The following is a 23,148-nucleotide window of genomic DNA, read 5'->3' on the forward strand; positions in this document are numbered from 1 at the left end:
AAAATAATTTAGCCCACTATATTACTCTTAGACAACAGAAGGTAATTCACTTGCATTAGCCAATACTTTTTCCTTGTGATTGCCATTCTGCTGAAATATTATTCAAATATTTCATCACAATAGACTTTACCAGATATCTCAGAAAACAGATAAACTCTGTGTTCCCTGGACAAAGTTAAAAGGATCCTTTTTTAACATTATTGCAAGTGAATGCTGTGAAAGGAAATAAATACTTGGAACTCCAACTCCTATGCCAAAACAAACAAAATTAAGCTGAGTCTCCAACAAGCGGTTTTTTCTTTTGTTCCTAAGCAGACAGCTACAGGTAAAAGGTTAAATATCTCCAGGAGTAGGTACTCTATGTTCACTTTATCTTGGTTAAAGTGTCAGTTTACTAAGTGCAAGATGTATACACAGTTGACTATATACCTACCTGCTCCTTTTTCTCTGGCAACCTGTGGATTCAGAATTGTGACCATACCCTCACCTCTCTCTTTCCCCTTCAACCTATTTTTCCCCTTTAAATATTGAAGCCCTCAAAATCATCTTTTGAGAAAGGCACAGACTTGTCTCCTTAGTGCATCCTTAACCTTTGCAAAATAAACTTCTACATTGATTAAGACCTGTCTCTCATACCTTTTGATTTACAAATTTGTAAATTGGTGACCAAGGGAAGGTCTCTTAGTAGAGATGGACCTAACCTTTGACAAGCCTCCTATGGGTGCCAGGTACAAGCTTGAGTTGTCTTCATTGCTCACATTGTCAGAGGCATGTGAACAAGAGCAACTCCATCTTGAATAGGGGCTGGGTAAAATGAGGCTGAAACCTGTTGGGCTGCAGTCCCTGACAATTAAGGCATTCTAAGTCACAGGATGACACAGAAGGTCAGCACAAAATATAGGTCATAAAGACTTTGCTGATAAAACAGGTTTAAGTAAAGGAGCTGGCCAAAACCCACCAAAACCAAAATGGCAACAGAGTGACTTCTGGTTGTCCTCACTGCTACACACCAATGCCATGACAGTTTGTAAATGGCATGGCAGCATCAGCAAGTTACCCTATATGGTCTACAAAGGGGAGGCATGAATAATCCACCCCTTGTTTAGCATATAATCAAGAAGTAACCATAAAAATGGGCAACCAGCAACCCTTGGGGCTGCTCTGTCTATGGAGTAGCCATTCTTTTATTCCTTTACTTTCTTAATAAACTTGCTTTCACTTTTCACTATGGACTTGCCCTGAATTCTTTTCTTGAGCAAGATCCAAGAACCCTCTCATGTGGTCTGGATTGGGACCCCTTTCCTGTAACAAAACCAATTGCACATTTTGCCAATGTCAGGGGGCTCCCACTACAGAGAGAATGCCTGATCTCTCAAAATTTGGTTAAGATCTAAGATTTATTTTGTTGTGCAACACCTTTTCTGGAGTTTCACTTGCTTCAAACAAAGAAGGGGAGTTTTCCTGCTCCATGATGATGAAGCAGACCAGCAACTCCTTTCTGAAGTTTCAGCCCACTTCCCACAGGAAAAGTGAGTTTGAGTGTTTCCCCGCTTCTAGGATGGTAGAGAGCAGTGTTCAGCCTGGGCCCCATTCCTAGGCAGTAGCTGAATTGCAGTTTTTGTCTTGGAAATTCTCCTTAATTACTAAAAGTTAATATTAGCAACTAGCTTGCCTTAATTTCTCCTTACCATTAGAGCACTCAGTGATCCCATAAATTGTACAGTTGTTTGTTTATTTGGCTTAACTGATTTTTATTTGTTTGTTTTTGTTGTTTCAGTCTTTTTTTCCATTACCCGACATGGTCAAAATCAAAGAAAAGTTTCAAATTACGGGGAAAAAAGCTACTGAGTTGATTGAATTCCTGCCTCTGTCAAAGGAAAGAAAAAATTAAAAAACAACCAGCAAACAGAAAAACATATTGATTACCTGAGGGGCTTTTATGTACATAACAAAGCCATTTATTCCTAGCCAAGCCAAGATGAAAGAGCAATGGTGGTTACCCCATGCTGTAGTTCAGTAACTAAGATTCTGCCCATTTTTCACCATGACAGCCTGGGTTTGGTTCCTAAATCCAATCTTTTCAGGGTTGATATTTGTGTTACTTTTGAAATATCAGCAGTTTGTCACAGCTAAAATATGGTAATGAAATTTAAAAGGATGTATTTAGTTTCATAGTTAAAAATCAGCTTAATTAAGAGCTAATATCCAAGATGCGTGTGTGAGTGTGTATGTGTGTGTGTGCCTTTATGCTTTCTTTCTCTCCTAGGATCTTGTTTTTTGAGAAAAAGTTCTTTTTTCTTCTCAGTTGGCTGAATTCTGTTTTCTTCATTTACTTCAATGTGTCTTTCCTTCTTTTTGCCACCCTCCACTGTGTGAGGGACTTAAAATCATTTCTAACAGCCTGGGATTCCTTAAGAAAATACAGGTTTCCTCCCAAACTCCTTTTTGGGGAGAAATCTGTTTTTCCGTATGGAACCCCAAGAGTGTAATCAGACAAGTTTCTCGGTTTTTAATGCTTGTTTTTGTATTGTGTTACCTATTTATTTATTTATTTATTTTTTACTAAAATAGTTATTACAACAGGTGCTGGTCATGGGCGTTTAAGATACAAAAGGGTGTGGTTTAGACATGTAGAAAAATGTCTTTGTAGCCAAGTGCACTGTAAAAGCATTACATGTCCTAGTCTCATGAATCGCTCTCCTTTTGGAGACCTAGGATTCAGCGGGGCTTTGTGCAGAGAGCTCACATATCCAATTAAAAGACAGAGACTAAATTTAAAACTTCCTATCTAATAAAATTGGTCTCCTATACAATCGTAAGGTAGATTTCTACAATTTCATGTTTGACTTGGCATCCATTTTTAATCTCCCTCTAGAACACTAGACTCTCTCTCTCTGTACCTTGAGATGTAAATTTTGCTATCTGATTTTCATCTAAGAGTTGTGCCTTTAGTATGCAAATTTAGGGCTATCTAGTTAAACAGGTTATAAGAAATTGGAGGGTGTGCAAGGTGGCTCACGCCTGTAATTCCAGCACTTCGGGAGGCCAAGGCAGGCAGATCATGAGGTCAGGAGTTTGAGAGCAGCCTGGCCAATATTGTGAAACCCTGTATCTACTAAAAATACAAAAATTAGCTGCACGTGGTAGTGTGTGCCTGCAGTCCTAGCTACTCAGGAGACTGAGGCAGAAGAATCACTTGAACTCAGGAGGTAGAGATTGCAGTGAACTGAGATTGTGCCACTGCACTCCAGTCTGGGCAACAGAGTGAGATTCCATCTCAAAAAGAAAAAAAAAAAAAGGAAAAAGAAATTGGAAGTCTGAAATATCTGAATTGGAAGTCTAAAATATCTAAAATATGAATCTTTAAGATCTACTTTTATCTTCATGACTAAAAAGTCTATGTATTTATGTGTCACATGTGTTTCACTACCAAAAATATATAAAGGAACTCTAATTAATTGGATTTACAAAAGCACTTAAATCAAATACTTTATCAGAAAAACAGAAAATAGAAGAATCCAAGTGCTTTTTCAAGGTCATGTGACTTAAGAAAATCCTTAATAAATAAGTGTGTTTTAATTGTTGGTAAAATAAAATTAGAAATGTCTTTAGAATTGTTGATTCACATTATCATTTACATTTCTTGATCAAGCAGTTTAATATTTATCCCTGCTAAATATTATAATGTGTCCAAATTTGGCATGAGGGTTATAAAGGTTACAGCCCAAAACATGATTATCTTTGTGTAATTTTTGTAAAAATAATGCATTGAAAATTGTTGGTTTAATAAAACAGCTAACTTTTGAGTTATTGGCAAAACAACAATAAGAAAAAAGTTATTTAACCTTAAGGTTCTTAGGTAAACATCTGAAATCACAAGCTGTAAAAATGATTAACAGAGAAATAACTTTAAATAATGATCATTTATAATCTAAAGTCATAAAAGTTATGTTACATTAAATATCTGGGTTATTTCCAATTCAAAAAAATATAGAGAGATATTTTTCTAAAAAATGTGTTCTTATTTAAAGGAAAATAATTTGTGTCTAATTCAAAGCTAAATTTATGAAACAAAGTGAAAGAAACTAGTATATAAGAGAGATATACAGAAAGTTTTAGGTATAAAGAGGTATTTTTGGTAAGAAAAGTTGAAGGGAAAATAATTTTATATGAGAAAGAATCTTGTGTGATTATTTTTTTTTTTCTAAAATGATTGGTTATTTAAGAAAGAGGTACCTTTAGTACAACACAGAAAGTCCAAGCATGTCATAAATGATTTGTATAAATTGTAATAAGGTTTGTAAAAAGAGGATTTATGAGTAAAAAAAAATGCCATCAAGTATGCTATAATTAAAGGGAAATTATTTATAATAGTCATTCCAGAGATTGAGACTTCATACTGAAAAAAACATTAATTCACTAAAGAATTGGTTAGAGCAACATTGTCTTAAGGTATTGATTCACACTTAATAAAATGACGAGATATTTTAATTTTTTAACCCAAAAGTTCAACTTTTACTGTGTCCCACTGTTTTCAGCTTTCTCTTCCCTTTGAGAAGGACTGAGATAATAACTTTCTCCTTCAATTTTGTCAACAGCTTCTGTAATTTTTTTCCCTCGGTTTCTGCTATTGTGAACTGACATTAAAAATGTTTTACCTTAAAGGTCTAAATAAAATGTTTTCTTCTAATATAACGCTCTGTGCTCTTGGCTTTAAATTGTTCTATGAAACCAAGAATTTTCATTTATCACCCGGAATATGCTCTTTCTATATCTACCTAATTCAAGTATGGTTTATATTAGTTTTGATTGCATGTTATCTAAATGTACTCCTTATAGGGAAAGGCAAACATAATGTAGAAGATCTTTTTTATTCATTTTGTTAACTGGTCTAACAGATTTTACATTTTATCAAAATAATTTATATGTTGTTCTTCTTAAGTTTTGATTTGTTCACAAATTTTAAAAATTAAGGTTATTACATCCATTTTACTTTCTGTATTGCTTTTAAAGTCCTAATTCTGTTGAGTGTTCACATTTTTTTCTTTTCTTTCTTTCCAAAATTAAATTGTAAAATTAGTACTTCGACTTCATATATTTATTAATAATAGGTCTCCTGAAGTCCAAAAGAGACATATTTGACTTATTTGGTAAAGTCATGTAGGAAGCACTGTCAAATAAACAATGATATTTAACCTTCTTTGGATTATATTATATTTATGTGAATGTGTTATTAGTATGTGTTCTAAAAATATATGCAATTCCTGTGATTCTAATATGTCTTAGTAGATGTTGTCAATAGTAATTATTATTATTATGTAAAATTGCTGTATGCCACAGAAGAAACCAAATTTACTTGTCAATGGTGTCTTTAACCATGGCTGTTCTGTGATTTTTTGTCATCCACAATTGTTGTTATACTTTAATCCTTTTATAGGACAGTTTGTAATCAGCTATAGAACTCTGAAGAGTACTCCTAAAAAATAAGTTTTTGATAAATTTAGATATAGCATCATTGGAATAGATAGGAAAAATTCCAGGCCTCCCATGGAGAGTTCATGTATTCATAAGTCTTGGTGATCCAATATTGAGCAGAACATGGAGTTAACTGCATGGACCAAACTAATAGAAGATTGAAATAATCTTGTATAAGATTTTGTTTAAAATATTTGCTGATTGTTTTTATTTTTCAGAGTCAAGAAAACTTTCCTTTTAAGCTATTTACAGCTTTAACAATTTAATAAAGTGATTTCAGTAAATTTAGTAAAATTTGTTCTTATGAGCAAAATTTAAAATATAATTCCTTTCTCTCAACCTAATTTCTCCAAAATTTGAAAACTATTTTGAGAATATTCTTAATTTGGGCAATATAATTATTTGCATAAGTTTAATAAGAATACATTTTCTTTTATGACAGGACATAATTGGAGACACTATTTATCTTACCAAGGCCTTGACTGGAATGACATTTTCCAATTGCCTTGAGAAAAGGAGGCTGACCTATAGAGCCGATAAAAGCCCCTTGGAAAAACTAACCCCATATCTTATCCTTTACAGGGTCATGACCTGTGATAAGTAAAGAATGTCACTTTTTGACTGGTGCAGGAACTCCAAGTTTTCTTGAGACCTCAGAAAGAGAAGCATTCACCCAATTCACACATGTATCTGCAGGCACAGATAAATCCTTGTCTAGGCTTCAGGCATTTATAAAGGTCTAATCTTACATTTGTTGTGCAAAAAGTTCCAGCAAAGTCAATTCACAAAAAGAGAGAGAGCCCCTATATGGCAAATGATTATTCTTGTTGCACTTTACACAAATAATTAAACCAAGTATAAAAGTACTAAAATTTATTTTACCAATAAATTGGTCCTACTATGATTTTCTGTTTAATAAAACTGGGGAATTGAGAGAAAAATTATGCTTTTCTAAACTATAGTACCTGTTGTTTGATTCTAGTCTTGCCTAAGGTTTATCAGCTTTTATTATTTTCTACAATTTAGACTAAATTCTAAAATTTTTCCTGGCTACAAGTCTCCAAATAATGTTTTCAATTTTTTCTTTCTTTTCTCCTTTCCTTTCATTTTCCTTTTCCCCCTATTTTCCCATTTGAAACTACTAAATATTAAACTGTGATTTTCTTAAGCCAGGGAAACGCAAACTAGGTAACTTAAACTTCAGAAGAAAATAACAGAAATCTATTTATACACATAAACCATTTTCATACCTGCCTACTGACAATACTTCAGAGTAATATGGCCTACATCAGTTTTCCAGGATTGTTCTTTTTGCTATGTATTTGTCTCTCTTCCTCCTCCTATTTTTTTTCTTTGCAGGACATAAGATTTCACAATGAGCATTCCTAATAATATGGGATCTATTGGTCTAGGAATAAACCATCATAGCCATGAGAGATCAGACAAAATGCAAGACCAGGGAGTAACTTTCTTCTAAAATGCTTTCTTCAAAAGATTTTAAAAGGAAAAAGGCAGGGGTGTGAAAGGAAAATAAAAACTTGAGACCCCAATTCACTACGACAAAAGAAACAAAATTAAGCTAAAAGCTGAGTTCTACAAAAAGATGCCTTTCCTTAAGCAGATAGCTACAGATAAAAGGTTAAATCTTTCCACAAGTAGCTAGTCTATGTTCACCTTATCTTGTGTAAAGTGTCGATTTACTGAGCACAAGACAAATAAATAATTGACCATTCCCTTACCTGCTAGTTTTTCTCTTGCGACACGTGTATTCAGTAATGTGACCATACATTCCCATTTTCTCCTCCAGCCTGCTTTTCCCCTTTAAGTATTTAAGCCCTCAAAATCACCTTTGGAGAAATGCCCAGGCCTGTCTCCTGAGTGCATCCTTCACCTGGATAAGGTAAACTTCCAAATTCATTGAGACCTATATGAAGTATTTTTTGGTTTACAACCCAATCTCTGTGGCCCTATTCAACTGGATAGGACTACAACTGTGAGTAAATTTATATATGTGTGTGTATACATATATATAATATATATTTTATATTTCATGTATATATAATATATATTTTATATTATATATATATATCACTAAAAGGTGACTATGATTAGTTTCTTGATTTCTTCAAAGACTTCTCTGTGGGGATTAACAGGCTTTGACATGGATTCCAGGGTTTTCAATTCAAAACAGAGGTGACTGCAGTCAAATAACTCTACTGAGTCTTGGTTTCTTCATTTAGCACTATGCTACTTTTTCCCTGTTTATGAAAATGCCAATATAATTTAATGCCTCATAATTTTGTGGCAAAAGCAAAAGGCAGAATTATTACCTTTGCCAATTTGCAAATGAAAAATTAAATGGTCTTCCCAAGTCATCAACTAGATTTTTGGACTAGGTCTTTTGACTATTACAGATCTCTTTTCCATCAGCCTCCATTACATAGGTTATCAGAATTCATAACAATGCTATTCTTTAACAAAAGAATATTTAAATAGATCAAGATTGTAAAGTGATTCATAAGACATTAATCTTCTAAAATTATAAGTCAATTCTAAGAAGATTTTTAGATGTTATTTGTTACATATCTTTTTTCATTTTAATTATATTTATAGGTGTCTCTTGATCTATCAAGAACCAAAGGGAAGATATCAAAATATTTCTAAATGTTCCACATTAATAAACTCTTTGCTTTCCTTCTAAGATCTGGAACACAACAATAATGCCCACTGTCACCACTGTTATTTAACATAGTAGTGTTAACTACTAAAATAATATAGTTAACGCTGCTTATTATGTTAAATAACACTATGCTATTTAACATAGTTAACATAGTCCTGGTGTCAGATACAAAAGAATTTCCTCTTCAAAGGTTTGGCTTGTTCAGCTCTTTGTTCTTTGCTCCCTACTTCCAAGGCCAAACTAATTTCCTTATCGTTTGTGCCTCCCTGTCTTGGTTTCAGTAAACAACTTTCCTGCCAGTCCTTATCTACAGAGCACACATCTGTTACCCACTCAGTAAATTACCTCTCCCATCGCCACAACTCTTCTCTCCAAAACTGCCCTTCCCGTCAGTGTAACCACATTCCTATACCTTTCAAGTTAGTCTGTCGGGTTCAACTTAGATTGTGCGGTCCAACTCCAGCCAGTGGAGGCAGGACACAGTAGCAGGGACAAACTACATAAGAAACTAAAACCCCTTCACTCCTTTGTTCAGTGTGCTCTCCTGGTGACCAAACCTGCAAGCAGCACCCTTCTGCAGAAGTAAATTTGCCTTGCTGAGAAATCCTTTAAGTGCTCGTTTTCTTTGTGACTCCGAGCTTTACTTTCAACACCTAGCTAGAGCAATCAGACAAGAGAAAGAAGAAAAGGGCATCCAAATTGGAAAAGAAGAAGTCAAATTACTCTTGTTTATAGATTATATGATCCTATATTTGGAAAATCCTGAAGACTCCACAAAATTATTAGAACTGATAAACAAATTCAGTAAACTTGCAGGACATAAAATCAACATACAAAACTCAGTAGCATTTCTACATGCCAATAGTAAACAACGTGACAAAAAAATAAAAAAGCAATCTCATTTACAATAGCCACACATAAAATTAAATGTCTAGGTATTAATTTAACCAAAGAAGTGAAAAATCTCTATAATGAAAACTATAAAACACTCTTGAAAGAAATTGATGAAGACATCTAAAAATGTAAAAATATTCCATGTTCATGGTTTGGAAGAATGAATATTCTTCAAATGTCCATAATACCCAAAGCCATCTATGAATTCAATGCAATCCCTATCAAAATACCAATGACATTCTTCACAGAAATAGAAAAATCAATCCTAAAATTTATATGGAACCATAAGAGACACAGAATAGTCAGAGGTATCCTAAGCAAAAAGAACAAAACTGGAGGAATCACATTACCTGACTTCAAATTATACTACAGGGTGGCCGGGTACGGTGGCCGGGTGCCGGTAATCCCAGCACTTTGGGAGGCCAAGGCAGGCAGATCATGAGGTCAGGAGATCAGGAGATCTAGACCATCCTGGCTAACACAGTGAAACCCCATCTCTACTAAAACTAAAAATAAAAAAATTAGCTGGGCATGGTGGTAGGCACCTGTAGTCCCAGCTACTTGGGAGGCTGATGCAGGAGGATGGCATGAACCCAGCAGGTGGGGCTTGCAGTGAGCCAAGATTGTGCCACTGCACTCCAGTCTGGGCAACAGAATGAGACTCCATCCCCCCCCGCAAAAAAAAATATATATATATACATACATATATATATACACACTACATAGTTATAGTAACCAAAACAGCATGGTACTGGCATATAAACAGACACATACACCAGTGGATCAGAATAGAGAACCCAGAAACAAATCCACACACCTACAGTGAACTCATTTTTGACAAAGGTGCCAGGAACATTCAGTGGGGAAAAGACAGTCTCTTCAATAAATGGTGCTAGGATGAAACTAGACCCCTATGTCTAGCCATATACAAAACGAATCAAAATGAATTAAAGATTTAAATCTAAAGACCTCAACCCATAAAACTACCTCAAGAAAATACTGTGGAAACTCTCCAGGACATTGGTCTGGGCAAAAATTTCTTTAGCAAATTTCTTACCCCAGAAACACAGGCAACCAAAGAAAAATTGACAAATGGGATCATATCTAGTCAAAAAGTTTCTGCATAGAAAACGATACAATCAACAAAGTGAAGAGACAACCCACAGAGTAGGAGAAAATATTTGTAAACTACCCATTTGTCAAGGAATTAATCACCAGAGTATCTAAGTAGCTCAAACAACTCTACAAGACAAAATCTAATAATCTGATCAAAAGGTAGGCAAAACATTTCAATATACATCTCTCAAAAGAAGACATACAAATAACACACAGGCAAAGGAAGAAGTATTCAACATCACTGATCATCAGATAAATGCAAATAAATACTACAATGAGATACTATCTCACCCCCAGTTAAATGGCTTATATACCAAAGACAGGAAATAACAAATGCTGGTGAGGTTGTGGAGTAAAGGGAATTCCTTGTACACTGTTGGTGGCAATGTAAATTAGTAGGACCACTATGAAGAACAGTTTGGAGGTTCCTCAAGAAACTAAAAATTGAGCTACTATGTGATAAAGCAATCCTACTCCTGGGTATATACCCAAAATAAAGGGAATCAGTTTACCTAAGATTATCTGTACTTCCATGTTTGTTGCAGCACTGTTTACAATAGCCAAGATTTGGAAGCAATGTAAGTGCCCATCGACAGATGAATGCATAAAAAAAGTGTGACATATACACAATGGAGTACTACTCAGCTATAGAAAGAATGAAATCCAGTCATTTGCAACAAAATGAATTGAACTGGAGATTATTATGTTAACTGAAATAAGCCAGGCACAAAAAGACAAACATTGCATATTCTTACTTATTTGTGGGATCTAAACATCAAAACAATTGAATTCATGGATGCAGTGAGTAGAAAGATGGTTACCAGAGGCTGGAAAGGGTGGTGTACGTGTGGGGGTGGGGGGATGGGGATGATTCATGGGTACAAAAAATAACTAAAAAGAATGAATAAGACCTACTATTTGATAGCACAAAGGGTGACTATAGTCAATTACTTAACTGTACCTTTTAAAATAACTTAAAGAGTATAATTGAATGATGTGCAATTCAATGAATAAAGGCTTGAGGGAATGGATGCTGCATTCTTCCTTATTTGCTTATTTCACATTGCATGCCTGTACCAAAGCATCTCATGTACCCCATAAACCTATATACCTACTACATACCCACAGAAATTAAAAATTAAAAAAGTAAATAAACTTTTATACTTCAAAAAACTCTAGCAAAGAAATACCTCAATCAGATTAAAAATTGATTTAAATCAATATAGGGATTATTTTGTTAATATTTTAATGTATGCTTCAGTGGAAAAATTGTAATATGAGATATAATGTTCTTTTTGACAATTAGTGGTCTTTCTATACGTAAACATTTTCCATTAACTTATTTTAGTTTGAAAATATAAAACCCATTCTACCTTGAATCCATTGCAGCGTCTTGTTTTCTTTTTCTCTGAAGATTCTGACTCTGCTGTTTTATTCAAATGTTGATGTGGGTCCATGATTAAACTACAGATACCATGTGAATGTTTTTAATTGTTGCTGATGCTTGGTTTGAAATGATCACCTGTTAAAAAAGAAAAAGTATAATTTATTTTACTTTAACAATATACAATTTAAAAATAGGAAAAGCCACAAGCTCAATATCAATCAACCATTCTCTAATATTCATTCAGGGCCTGCTATTTCCTGACCACAGGATTAGGGCAATGCCGGACACAGAGGAGGAAAGACAGACATAAACTCTGAGCCTAAAGAGATTATAATTTACTTAGAAAAATAATTTTTATAGAGAGAAATTTGATTTGAAACAAGTAAATAATATAAAACCACACACTAGATTGTATGAACAAAAATTTTAAATTATAGAAATTAAAATTTTTATATTTTCTACATATCCAGATTACAAGATTTATGAAAGCACATTTATGTTTATGTTATCCTTATAAGTTTATAAAGTGACAGATGGTGTCTTGCACATAGTGGATACTCAAAATGGGTTGAAAAATAATGTAAATAATAATAATTAGGATAGCCTCAGTTTCATAGAGGGGATACCTATGGAACCAGGTTCAAAAAGCAGAAAAGTTTGGATTTGTTTAAAAGAGCAAAATGTATTCCAAGTATCTCTCAGAGAGACTTTGGCCATGCTTGACCTTACCATCATAATGATCTTACCATATTTGGGGGTTATCCATTTATTTTTCAAGAGAAAATACATGCATGTAGTTGAAAATCCAAAAAAAAAAAAAAAAAAGAAAAGAAAAAGCGAAGAGTCTTCCTATAATCTTTGTCCCCTTATCCAGAAATCTGATACACTTTTTTTTTTTTTTTTTTTGAGACGGAGTCTCACTCTGTCGCCCAGGCTGGAGCACAGTGGCATGATCTCGGCTCACTGCAAGCTCTGTCTCCTGGGTTCATGCCATTCTCCTGCCTCAGCCTTCCAAGCAGCTGGGACCACAGGCGCAGGCGCCTGCCACCACGCCTGGCTAATTTTTTTGTACTCTTAGTAGAGACAGGGTTTCACTATGTTAGCCAGGATGGTCTCGATCTCCTGACCTCGTGAGCCGCCCCTCTTGGCCTCCCAAAGTGCTGGGATTACAGGGGAGAGTCACCGTGCCCGGCCCTGATATGCATTTTTAATTAAATACATAATATTTTCCCTTTTAATATAAATGTAAGCATACCAGTACCATTGCACTCTGCCTTTTTATCTTCTGTATATACTTTATATTAATAAAAGTCCTACTCATTTTGCTTATGGTAGCAGGGTATTCTATTCTTCATAATATATGTAACTAGTTCCATATTGATAACTATTAGGTTATATCTAATTATTTCATATTAGAAAATGTTCTTAATATGTCATATGTCATTTTATTTGTGTGTGGTCATATCTGCAGGATACATTCCTACAAGTGAAGTTTTGAAGTGAAGGCATAAGAGAAATCATAAGTTTGAGAGTTATTAAGCCCCTATTTTAAAAATCAGTAAAATGAGTCAACTTTTTATGTCAGTTGATTCTTTCATATAGAACAGTGGATTATTTATAGAGGTTTAGAGATGTATTGTTGTTCAATATATGTGCATGACACATATTTACATATATAAAGTATATAAGCAGATACATAACATAGATACGGGTATATGTTATGTATATAGCACATATACGTAGATATATGCTATGTAGCTGCTTATATAGATACCTTAGATATGTGAATATCTAAGTATGTAAATATCTAAGATATCTATCTAAGTGTCCGATTTGTAATAGTATACTGATTATACAATACGTATGATATAGGTTATAGGTCATATGTACAATTGATTGTCACTTTCTGCAATAATTTTGTTCCATAAAGTTGCTGGGAACACTGAATTTGCAAATATTAATCTGTCATTCCTAGAAGAGATACAGGTTTAGGTGACTGTGCCTTTGGTCACAACATTTTCATCAACGGATCAATACATAACTTAATACATAATGTCTTATGTATGTTTTTGTTTAAAGACACTTTAGTATATACTGTTGATTCATTACATTGAATTAGTGGCCAATAGCACTGTAGTTCGTGCCTGAAGGAAACTTACATAACATATGTACCTCTTCTGTCAGGCACTCTTGGAGGAAGGAACATGGAACAACACTTCAGGGCTATGCTTGATGCCAACTTAAAACAGTAAACTCAGCATCACAAAGCACAACTATGGAAACAATGTGGCGATAAATACACTGTGAAGTTTATAGTATGGGAGCTGAGACAGGAAGGCAAGAGATTCACTTTGTTCCACCTCAACCAAAACAGAGCAACTCAAATTTTTCGCCACTCTGCTCATGCATGCCAATGATCACAAAAGCCCAGCAGTATTAATTTTGGTGTCACAAATAAATTTTAGGGTTTAGACAAATTTTCTAATATAGAATCTGTGAATAATGAAGATCTACTGCATATTTTATGCATTAATTTACTCAACAAGGGTTTATTAATTCTCTATTATAAATGTATAAAAACCATAATATATATCATGCATATTTAGTGAATAATGCATGAATATGGAAATAATAAATATCTAAAGATAATATCACTTATGTATATGTGACTGTATATAAATATACTCATGAATGCAGAAACCCATACCTATGTATCGCTAAGAGAAGTTCAATTATTCTACTTTTTGTATGTGTTTTGTAGGTGAGGTGAGGAAAAAATCAATAGTTTGGTGGTCTCAAGGTAATAAGCAGCCCCTTAATAAATTTACACCACTTTTTCCACGAATATCTCTTTCTGTTTTCTTTCTTCATAATTTAAAAGTTGGAAGATACTTTTTACCAATTAATTCTATAATTGCAAATCTTTCTGAATGACTTGCAAGACAGATAGTCTTCCTTCAGCTTTAGACTTTTCTTTGTCTTTATACTAAACAAATATTCTTGATGACTTGAAGACTATTATCTCACCACTCAAGCCTTGTTTCTTTCAATTGATTAACTTCTAGTTGTCTTGTCTTCCAGTTTGCGTTCTTTCCTATGCATATCATGTCCATTCTTGGAATCATTCAAAGATCCCTCTTACAACAAAAATAAAACTTACACTTCCTATTTGAGAGTCTTCACAACCTAAATCAATCCTTGTTTTCAGTCCCATTCCCAATACAACCATAAGCACTTGCAGACTTATGGAACCACTGTCCCAAGAAGAAAGCTCTCTATCTTTATGTATATGTCTTCCATTCCTGGAATGTCCTTCCCTATCTCTTGGCTGTAATGCAGCTCCAAATCACACCACTTTAATGTTTCCCTATTTACCTCCAGTTGAAATAACCTCTCTCATCCTTCTGTACCACTGGAGAACATACCTGAATAATCATTACTTTTTTCTGTTATTTCCCCTACTTTCCAAGACAACTATTACACACCTCTCTCTTTTATGTTCAGATAAAATACTTAGCCAGAAAAATAGGAAATGTGGGCACTTGGTTCCTTATCTCTCAGAAAGGTTAAATTGTATCAAGTAGGCCGAGCGCAGTGGCTCACGCCTATAATCCCAGCACTTTGGGAGGCTGAGGCGGGCAGATCACCTGATGTTGGAAGTTCGAGACCAGCCTGACCAACATGGAGAAAACCCCGTTTCTACTAAAAATACAAAGTTAGCTGGGTGTGGTAGAATACACGCACATGCCTGTAATCCCAGCTACTCTGGAGGCTGAGGCAGGAGAATCACTTGAACCCACAAGGACTAGGTTGTGGTGAGCCGAGATTGTGCCATTGCACTCCAGCCTGGGCAACAAGAGCAAAACTCCTTCTCAAAAAAAGGAAAAAAAGTATCAAGTAAGTACAACGTACCTAGGAAACTGGAATATCAATTTAGTCTTGAATAAATACCACACTTTTTACTTCACTGTAGCATTTTAAGCCTTCTTTAGAAGCATTTAATATATTTTGCTCTGAACATATTATTTCTGAATTCCAAATTATTGACATAAATTTTGAGGACCCAATATGTTTATAAGACAGAGCCACAGGCATTTGGATATAGCATTACAGCTCTTCCCTGAACAGAACAGTTCAGTTCTTCACAGCTTGATTGGGCTGAAGTAGACGGCAGAGTCTTACCAGCCTCTGCTTATTTCTGTTAAGCTTTTCATATTTAAGGGATTATAGAAAACCAGTGCAGGTCAAGTGACCCAGTTTCTAGCATGTATCTATGGAACTGAGGTGGATAAAGGGGAAAACAGCATTTCTGAACTTCTTTTTTTTTTTGAGATGGAGTCTCGCTCTGTCACCCAGGCTGGAGTGCTGTGGCCGGATCTCAGCTCACTGCAAGCTCCGCCTCCCGGGTTCACGCCATTCTCCCGCCTCAGCCTCCCGGGTAGCTGGGACTACAGGCGCCCGCCACCACGCCCAGCTAGTTTTTTGTAGTTTTTAGTAGAGACGGGTTTCACCGTGTTAGCCAGGATGGTCTCGATCTCCTGACCTCATGATCTGCCCGTCTCGGCCTCCCAAAGTGCTGGGATTACAGGCTTGAGCCACCGCGCCCGGCCTCTGAACTTCTTATATTGTTCAGAGGAGACACTTTCTGCATCCCCACCTTACTTTCACAATAAAAACAATTGTCTTATCAGGGAAGCCGCCCTCCTAAATGGGTGAAGGGGACCAATACTTACTGAGCTGTTGACTCTTTCCAAGAGCTGTGTTCAGAAGATTTTTTTAATCTTATTTGAACAGAGATAAAAAAGTTATCTAGAATATCTCTTTCCCCTCACCCTAAATCAAACTTGAGTTGAATGGAGGAAAGTGACGTGATTGACTTTGAAACACATTTTCCACCCTCCACCCAACCACTCCGACTTACTCAGTTAAAGTGAAGTCAAAGAAATAGGGAGCCTGGTATAGTAATTCTACACAGTTTATGCAAATAATTGTCTTACAGTGTATTTTAAGAGAGTAACTAGAAGTCCATCCTTTCGGACTTCATGTTTCATTTGTTTAGAAAGCAATAGAAATAGGACTTCAGTCTTTATTTTTCACTCTACAAAGGTACGATTTACTCTAATTTATCTTTGAGTACATAAATCTGAGGCTCTTCTATTTCTAGAAGGGATAATTACTAGGCTTTTAGGGCTCAGAACACTAAGTGTGAAGAAGATGCAGAGCATAAAATTTGTAATATTTATCATAACTACCAAAACATTTTCACTGAAATTTGTTAAAATTTCTTACACAAAAAGAATGTTTTAATTAGGCAACCTCGACAGTACTTACCTGAACTTTGAATGCTACAGCAACTGCTACAAGTCCATCCTTTTTCTGATGTTAAAGTCTCACTTTCAAAGGTTAGTTGGCTTTTTGTTTGTTTGTTTTTATGAGTCCAATGATGATTAACCATCTTATTAGGTCAATGTCCTAGACAAATAGAAAAAAATTACCTAGCTAATTCTAGGAGTTCAACGCAGAAGCCTATCTTTTAAAGATTATATCAATAATTTCTCAGAATGTACACATCATTTTATGTTAACATTAGAAAATAAATTATTTCTGGGAATGACTTATTTCTTATTCAATTAAGTTGGTTGCATAAGATTTTTTCTTTAGAAATACAAACACAACACATTATCCAAAGTATTTAAAGCTGTTCCAAATAGAAAATAAGTCAAGGCGATTTTTAAAAATGTCCCTACAGGTTACATTAGCATTCAGAAAATAAAACATACCCTCTCTGCTTGTTACATGTGTATGGATCTAATATGACATACATGGACACTGGATATCTCACATGGAATACTAAATTGCCAATTAATTACAAGACTATTCTTCTAAATGACAAAAATCAAGACTGGTTTGTATGATATATTCCTTACATCAAAGCTTAAAGGAAGAATGGTCTCCTTCTATTGACTTGGTTTTTAGAGAATGGAAGACCTTGACTCAGTTGAAACTTTTCTTGAGTAAAGATGAAGTCAAATTAATTCAGTAACTCAAACATATTTGACTCCCTACTATATCTCAGGCATATGGCTGTGTTTTAGAAGTGTATTATAATAATATAAATAATAAACAGACTCTTCTCTCACATGAATATATATACACACACATGCATGAGTGTATGTATATATGTATGTATGTGTATGTGTGTATGTATATAGCAAAGAGAGAATGCATGTATGAAAACATTGTTACCCCTTATCACTGACAGGACAGTTGTTGATACAGTTGCAGCAATATGTATTTAATTCTATATTACAGTTATTTGATAGATTAGGTTTTGTTTTTTGGTTTTTTTTTGAGACGGAGTCTCACTCTGTCGCCCAGGCTGGGGTACAGTGGCACAATCTCAGCTCACTGCAAGCTCTGTTTCCCAGCTTCATGCAATTCTCCTGCCTCAGCCTCCTGAGTAGCTAGGACTACAGGCACCCACCAGCAAGCCCGGGTAATTTTTTTGTATTTTTAGTAGAGATGGGGTTTCACCATGTTAGCCAGGATGGTCTCAATCTCCTGACCTCATGATCCACCCGACTCAGCCTCCCAAAGGGCTGGGATTACAGGCATGAGCGCCCCGCACCCAGCCTAGATTAGTTATACACCTAGTTAATTCATGGAAGTATTAGAACAATGAAAGGAACCAGAGTGTGGAGGGAGAGAAGGATTAGAAAATGTGGGGAACACTGAAATGTAGACCTGGGGCAGGGAAAATTAGAAGTAGGCTCCCAAACACCCCTCTGTTGAGTCAGAATCTACTGGGGAGCCTTTGTCAAAAGTGCCGTTCAGCCCCATACCCAAGAGATTCTGACTCAGGAGTTCGGAGATTATGTTTTTAAATAAGCACTTAGAATAATTTTTACATACTGTCAGCTTTTGAGAACCCTTATAACAGAGATACGAAACATTTATTATCAATTTTATGGCTTTTCTTTTATTCAGAGTAGAAAGAGAGTTTGGGTGTTCTCATGCTAATGGTTTTCTCGTCACACATCCATTTCATTCAAGACACATCAATTTCATTTGGGACAAATATGTGCATAGAATGAAGATAAAAGAGTACAAATTAACTGAGAAACTTTCTAACTCCTAAACTAAAGCTATCAGTGGTAACATTCTGGAATGTTTTCAGAAGTCAAAGAGCATTCTCTGTGCCCTTTCTCCTTCCTATATAAGTAATTAGACTTCCCTTTTTGTGGGACTTGTGGAAAAAATAAGAGTGATCAGAGGAAAGACATTGCAACACTTCTCTCAAGATAAATATTATGCTAACAGCCAGGGATCAATAGAACTCCAAATTTGCTTAAAACCTTCTGCTTATGTTTGTTGTTGCAATAATCATCACAGTTCTGATGAAATATTTTGGGCTTTGAAGTTTGATGAACTTTGATACCAATGTCTCTGCTACTTGACAGCAGTATAAACTTCGGTAGGTTGTTTCACCATTCTAAGCATCAATGCTTTCATCCATTAAGTGGGAAGGCTATAGTTGTGATAAGGATTTGCTCTCTGTAAACTGCCTCACCTAGTACCTCGCACATTATAGATTCGATACCTAAATAGAGTCATTGTGTGGAGTTTGCATATTGTCAATTTTTAAAACAGTTAATTCATATTAAAAGAGTAAAAGTCAAGTCTCTGAGACATGTCCCCAGCAATTTTTCCTAATAGTGTTTAGTCTCAGACTCTCAGATGGGTACTGGGTGCATATCCCAAGAAGGAGACTTCAGGCTCAGAGCAGACCTGCCATTGCCTACTCACCTCACTTTCCTTAGCTGGTCAAGAGGTAATTACAGAAAGCTGCACTCCCTGGAAAGAACCCCTATGTCTCCATACCCACTAATGGTCAAAGTTCTGGCATCATTAGCTCTGCCATCTAATCTTATGGCAATTATCTCTCTTACTGGCAGTCACCACCGTAAGAAGGTAGGCGCCAGGTGCGGTGGCTCATGCCTGTAATTCCAGTACTTTAGGAGGCTGAGGCAGATGGATCACGAGGTCACGAGATTGAGACCATCCTGGCCAACACGGTGAAACCCTCTCTCTATTAAAAATACAAAAAATTAGCCAGGTGTGGTGGCACGTACCTGTAATCCCAGCTACTCAGGAAGCTGAGGAGGAGAATCGCTTGAACCTGGGAGGCGGAGGTTGCAGTGAGCCGAGATCACACCACTGCACTCCAGCCTGGGTGACAGAGTGAGCCTCCATCTCAAAAAAAAAAAAAGGTAGGAAATTCCTGATCACTCATCACCTCTTGTCTAATCCCAGTGTGGCTATGCACATTTTTGCTTTTGCTCCCGTCTCCTATCTCTCTCCCAATCCTGAGCCAAAACTCTTTTCTTGAGCTTTCTGGAATGCATAACTAATAACGAATGAAATTCTCCATACTTTCAGCCTCTTGTAAGAGTTATTCTGTTTCTGTTTTTCCCTAACTCTAACTTGGCCCTTCGCTGCCTCTTCTGCAGCCGTGATAAATGTGGGTTGCTTTATGTTCCATATTGCTCCAAACCAGACGACTGGTTTCCAATTTGCCTTACTTTGCTACCTTCTTCTCATTTTCCCACCCTTTAACCTCAGAATTTATAGTTTTGAATCTCATATCAAAAGATTCTACCATTTATTCTTCTTCTTGAGATCACGAACACATCCTCAATCACTCTCACTCACTTCACAACAATTTTAGTGCTTGGTTCAAAGGAAATCTGTCAAAATATTACTTCTGTTTTAATTATTGGTGATTTCAATGATCATGAAAATATTCGTTTTAATTCTCTAACTACTTGGTTTTCTTTTAACCCTCTCTTCTCCAATGATCTTACCTTCCACTTAGTCCTATGGACATATCGTAGACATCACCATATCAATAACAGCAAGCCCTCCTTAATACCAGTTTCAAGGAATGGAGGACTACTGCCTATCTTTCTAGCTCACACATCAATAACAGCAAGCTCTCCTTAATATCAGTTTCAAGGAATGGAGCACTACTGCCTATCTTTCTAGCTCACACTCAGTAGTACCCTGGATAAAACATGCTTTCACTGACTAATATCTATAATCCATAGGTTAATTTTGCCACAGATTTCACTGTTTCTTATCTCTTTCTGCCTGTTCACCCACGGAGTGGATGTAGCTGAAGAAAATCCAGCAACCATGCTGACTTTAAATTTATTATCATGAAGCCAAAATTGACCTTTTATTTTGCCTAGAAGTCACAGTTGTTTTTTGTTTGTTTGTTTGTTTGTTTTTCTAATCCGTGTCATTCGTTTTCTGAGTAACTGTTTTGTACCTTCATCTCACTCCTTAAAATTCTAACATGTGGTTTCCTCTCTCTACCTTCAGCTGATGACCTATTTAACTGCCAAAAATAAAGAAGAAACCTTCCAAAAGCTCCCTGGACCACATCTATATAGGAAAAGCTTTAGTACCACATGTTCCACCTTGACGAATGTCCATGTGTAAGCTAAGGCCAACCTACACTTGTGTATCAGATTGCCTCCTTTCTAAAGAAATATCCCCAGCAACAGGTTAGGACGCTGTCATTTTCCCATCTCTCAACATCTCTCTTTGGCTTCCACTCTTTATATTGATATTGCACAATTTCTGTGCATTTACAGAAAAAAAAGTCTCATTTATAATTCTTGTTTTCAATCTCTCTCCTCACATTCTCTCTTGAACACACACCTATCAGGTTTTTGCCCCCAACTTCCTAATAGAGTTATTCCTCCTAAGTCACAAGTTACCTAAATGCAACGTGTAATGATCCTCATCTGATTTTAACTATTCACAGCATTTTTCAGAGCTGAGGATTCCCTCCCCTGGCAATACTTTCCAGGGAACTATTCTTTGTGGTTTGCCTCGTAACTTTTGCTAACTTCTCCATTTACGTGTCCTTTACTAATTTTTTTTCTTTTTTCATTTCTTAGGCTTCTTAATTGAAGCATTTCAGTATTCAACTTTTGCGTGTATGTGTATGATCTTGTCTAATCTCATGTCTTAAAATATCATCTCTACATTTATAATTTCAAAATTTGTATCTGTGGCCAAAGACTTACTCCTGAACTTTAGATTTATCTCATCTCCTCACCAGTTCCCTGTATATCTGTAATAGGAATCTCATACTTAACATTTGCTGAACAGGTATCCTCATCTTCCTTTCTCAAACCTCTCCTCCTGGAATATCCTTATTTTAGTACAGGCAATTCTATCCTTCCAGTTGTACATACACATGCAAAATATTGAAATAATTCCTATTCCTCTGTTGGTCATGCTCATATCAGGCTCAAATTTCAAATCATACCCACAATCTGACTACTTTTCAACACCTCCACAAGTTTTACCCTGGTCCGAATTATTGCAATACCCTCAAACTTGTACCTGAGCTTGTCTCCTGACCTCTCACAGCCCTGCTTCCCCAACCTCACTCCCCTGTGTAAATCTGAAAACAGCAGGCAGAGTCATCATGTCAAAACAAGTCATATCATGTCACTGCTTTGCTCAGAAACCCATCCCGTCCCCACCAGTGGCTACCCACATCGCTTAGCATAAAATCTAAAGAACAACCTGAAGGCCCTATAAAGTATACCTCCAAAACTGAGCATCTTTGATTCTGTTGTTCTTTCTGTCTGAAATGTTCTTTCCCAATAGCTGCATAGCTCACTCCCTCACCATGTTCTAGTATGCACAAAAAATGACACTTCCTCAGTGAGGACTTCTGTGACCATTTTTTAATAATTACTCCCTCTGACACGCAATATACCTTTTCTGCTACTTAAATTTTCTCATTATTTATCAGACTATGATTTTTGCTCACATATTTTGTTTATTGTCAGCCTTCATTTGCCTCAGCAGCTATATTACTGAGTAAGCTCTAGAAGTTCAAGGATGCGTTTTTCTCTTTTTTTGTTCATTGCTGTATCCTCTGTGTCTAGAATAGTATCTATCCCCTAGCAGATACTCAATAAATATTTTAAAGGAATATATAGATTAAATTTCCATTTTAAACAACTTATAGCAACTAAGTGATATTAAAACCAAGATTTAATCTGGAATAATATTTAAAATGGTAAGGAAGTTGGCTATAATTGTATATGACACAGTTATCCCATTCATCAATGGTCATAATATTAAAAAGTTGAAAACAGTCAACAATTCATTTTTCTAAAGAGTCAGACATGACACTGATGCACACTACGTTAAGAAATTCTCCAAGAAAATCCTATTCAAAATCTTCCAATGGCTTCCTAGCTCACTTAGAATAAATAGCCAAGTCCTTTCTACATCCCATAAGAATCTACAGAATCTTTTCCCTGCTTATCCCTCTGACAATATTTTCTGCAAATATTTCCTACTCAGCCATTACTATCCAGCAACACAGACTTCCTTAATATTCTATAAACATTTTGGCCGGGCGCGGTGGCTCAAGCCTGTAATCCCAGCACTTTGGGAGGCCGAGGCGGGTGGATCATGAGGTCAGGAGATCGAGACCATCCTGGTTAACAAGGTGAAGCCCCGTCTCCACTAAAAATACAAAAAACTAGCCGGGCGCGGTGGC

General features: G+C 35.9%; 1 protein-coding gene across 2 annotated transcripts in view; it reads right to left on the bottom strand.

The window, feature by feature from the left end:
* SLCO1B3 (solute carrier organic anion transporter family member 1B3) overlaps positions 1–16,970 on the bottom strand; it is a 100,177-nt gene extending 83,207 nt beyond the window's left edge. For both annotated transcript variants that reach the window (XM_033222710.1, XM_033222712.1), the window contains exons 1-2: positions 16,884–16,970; positions 11,539–11,687 (exon numbers count right to left, since the gene is read on the bottom strand). In XM_033222710.1, coding sequence (XP_033078601.1) covers positions 11,539–11,622 — 84 coding nt within the window. In that variant the 5' untranslated portion in view covers positions 11,623–11,687; positions 16,884–16,970. The remainder of the gene's footprint in view (positions 1–11,538; positions 11,688–16,883) is intronic.
* Between the last annotated feature and the right edge of the window lie 6,178 nt (positions 16,971–23,148).

The sequence above is a fragment of the Trachypithecus francoisi genome, unplaced genomic scaffold (assembly GCF_009764315.1).
Source record: "Trachypithecus francoisi isolate TF-2019V2 unplaced genomic scaffold, Tfra_2.0 Lachesis_group11, whole genome shotgun sequence".
Taxonomy (NCBI): domain Eukaryota; kingdom Metazoa; phylum Chordata; class Mammalia; order Primates; family Cercopithecidae; genus Trachypithecus; species Trachypithecus francoisi.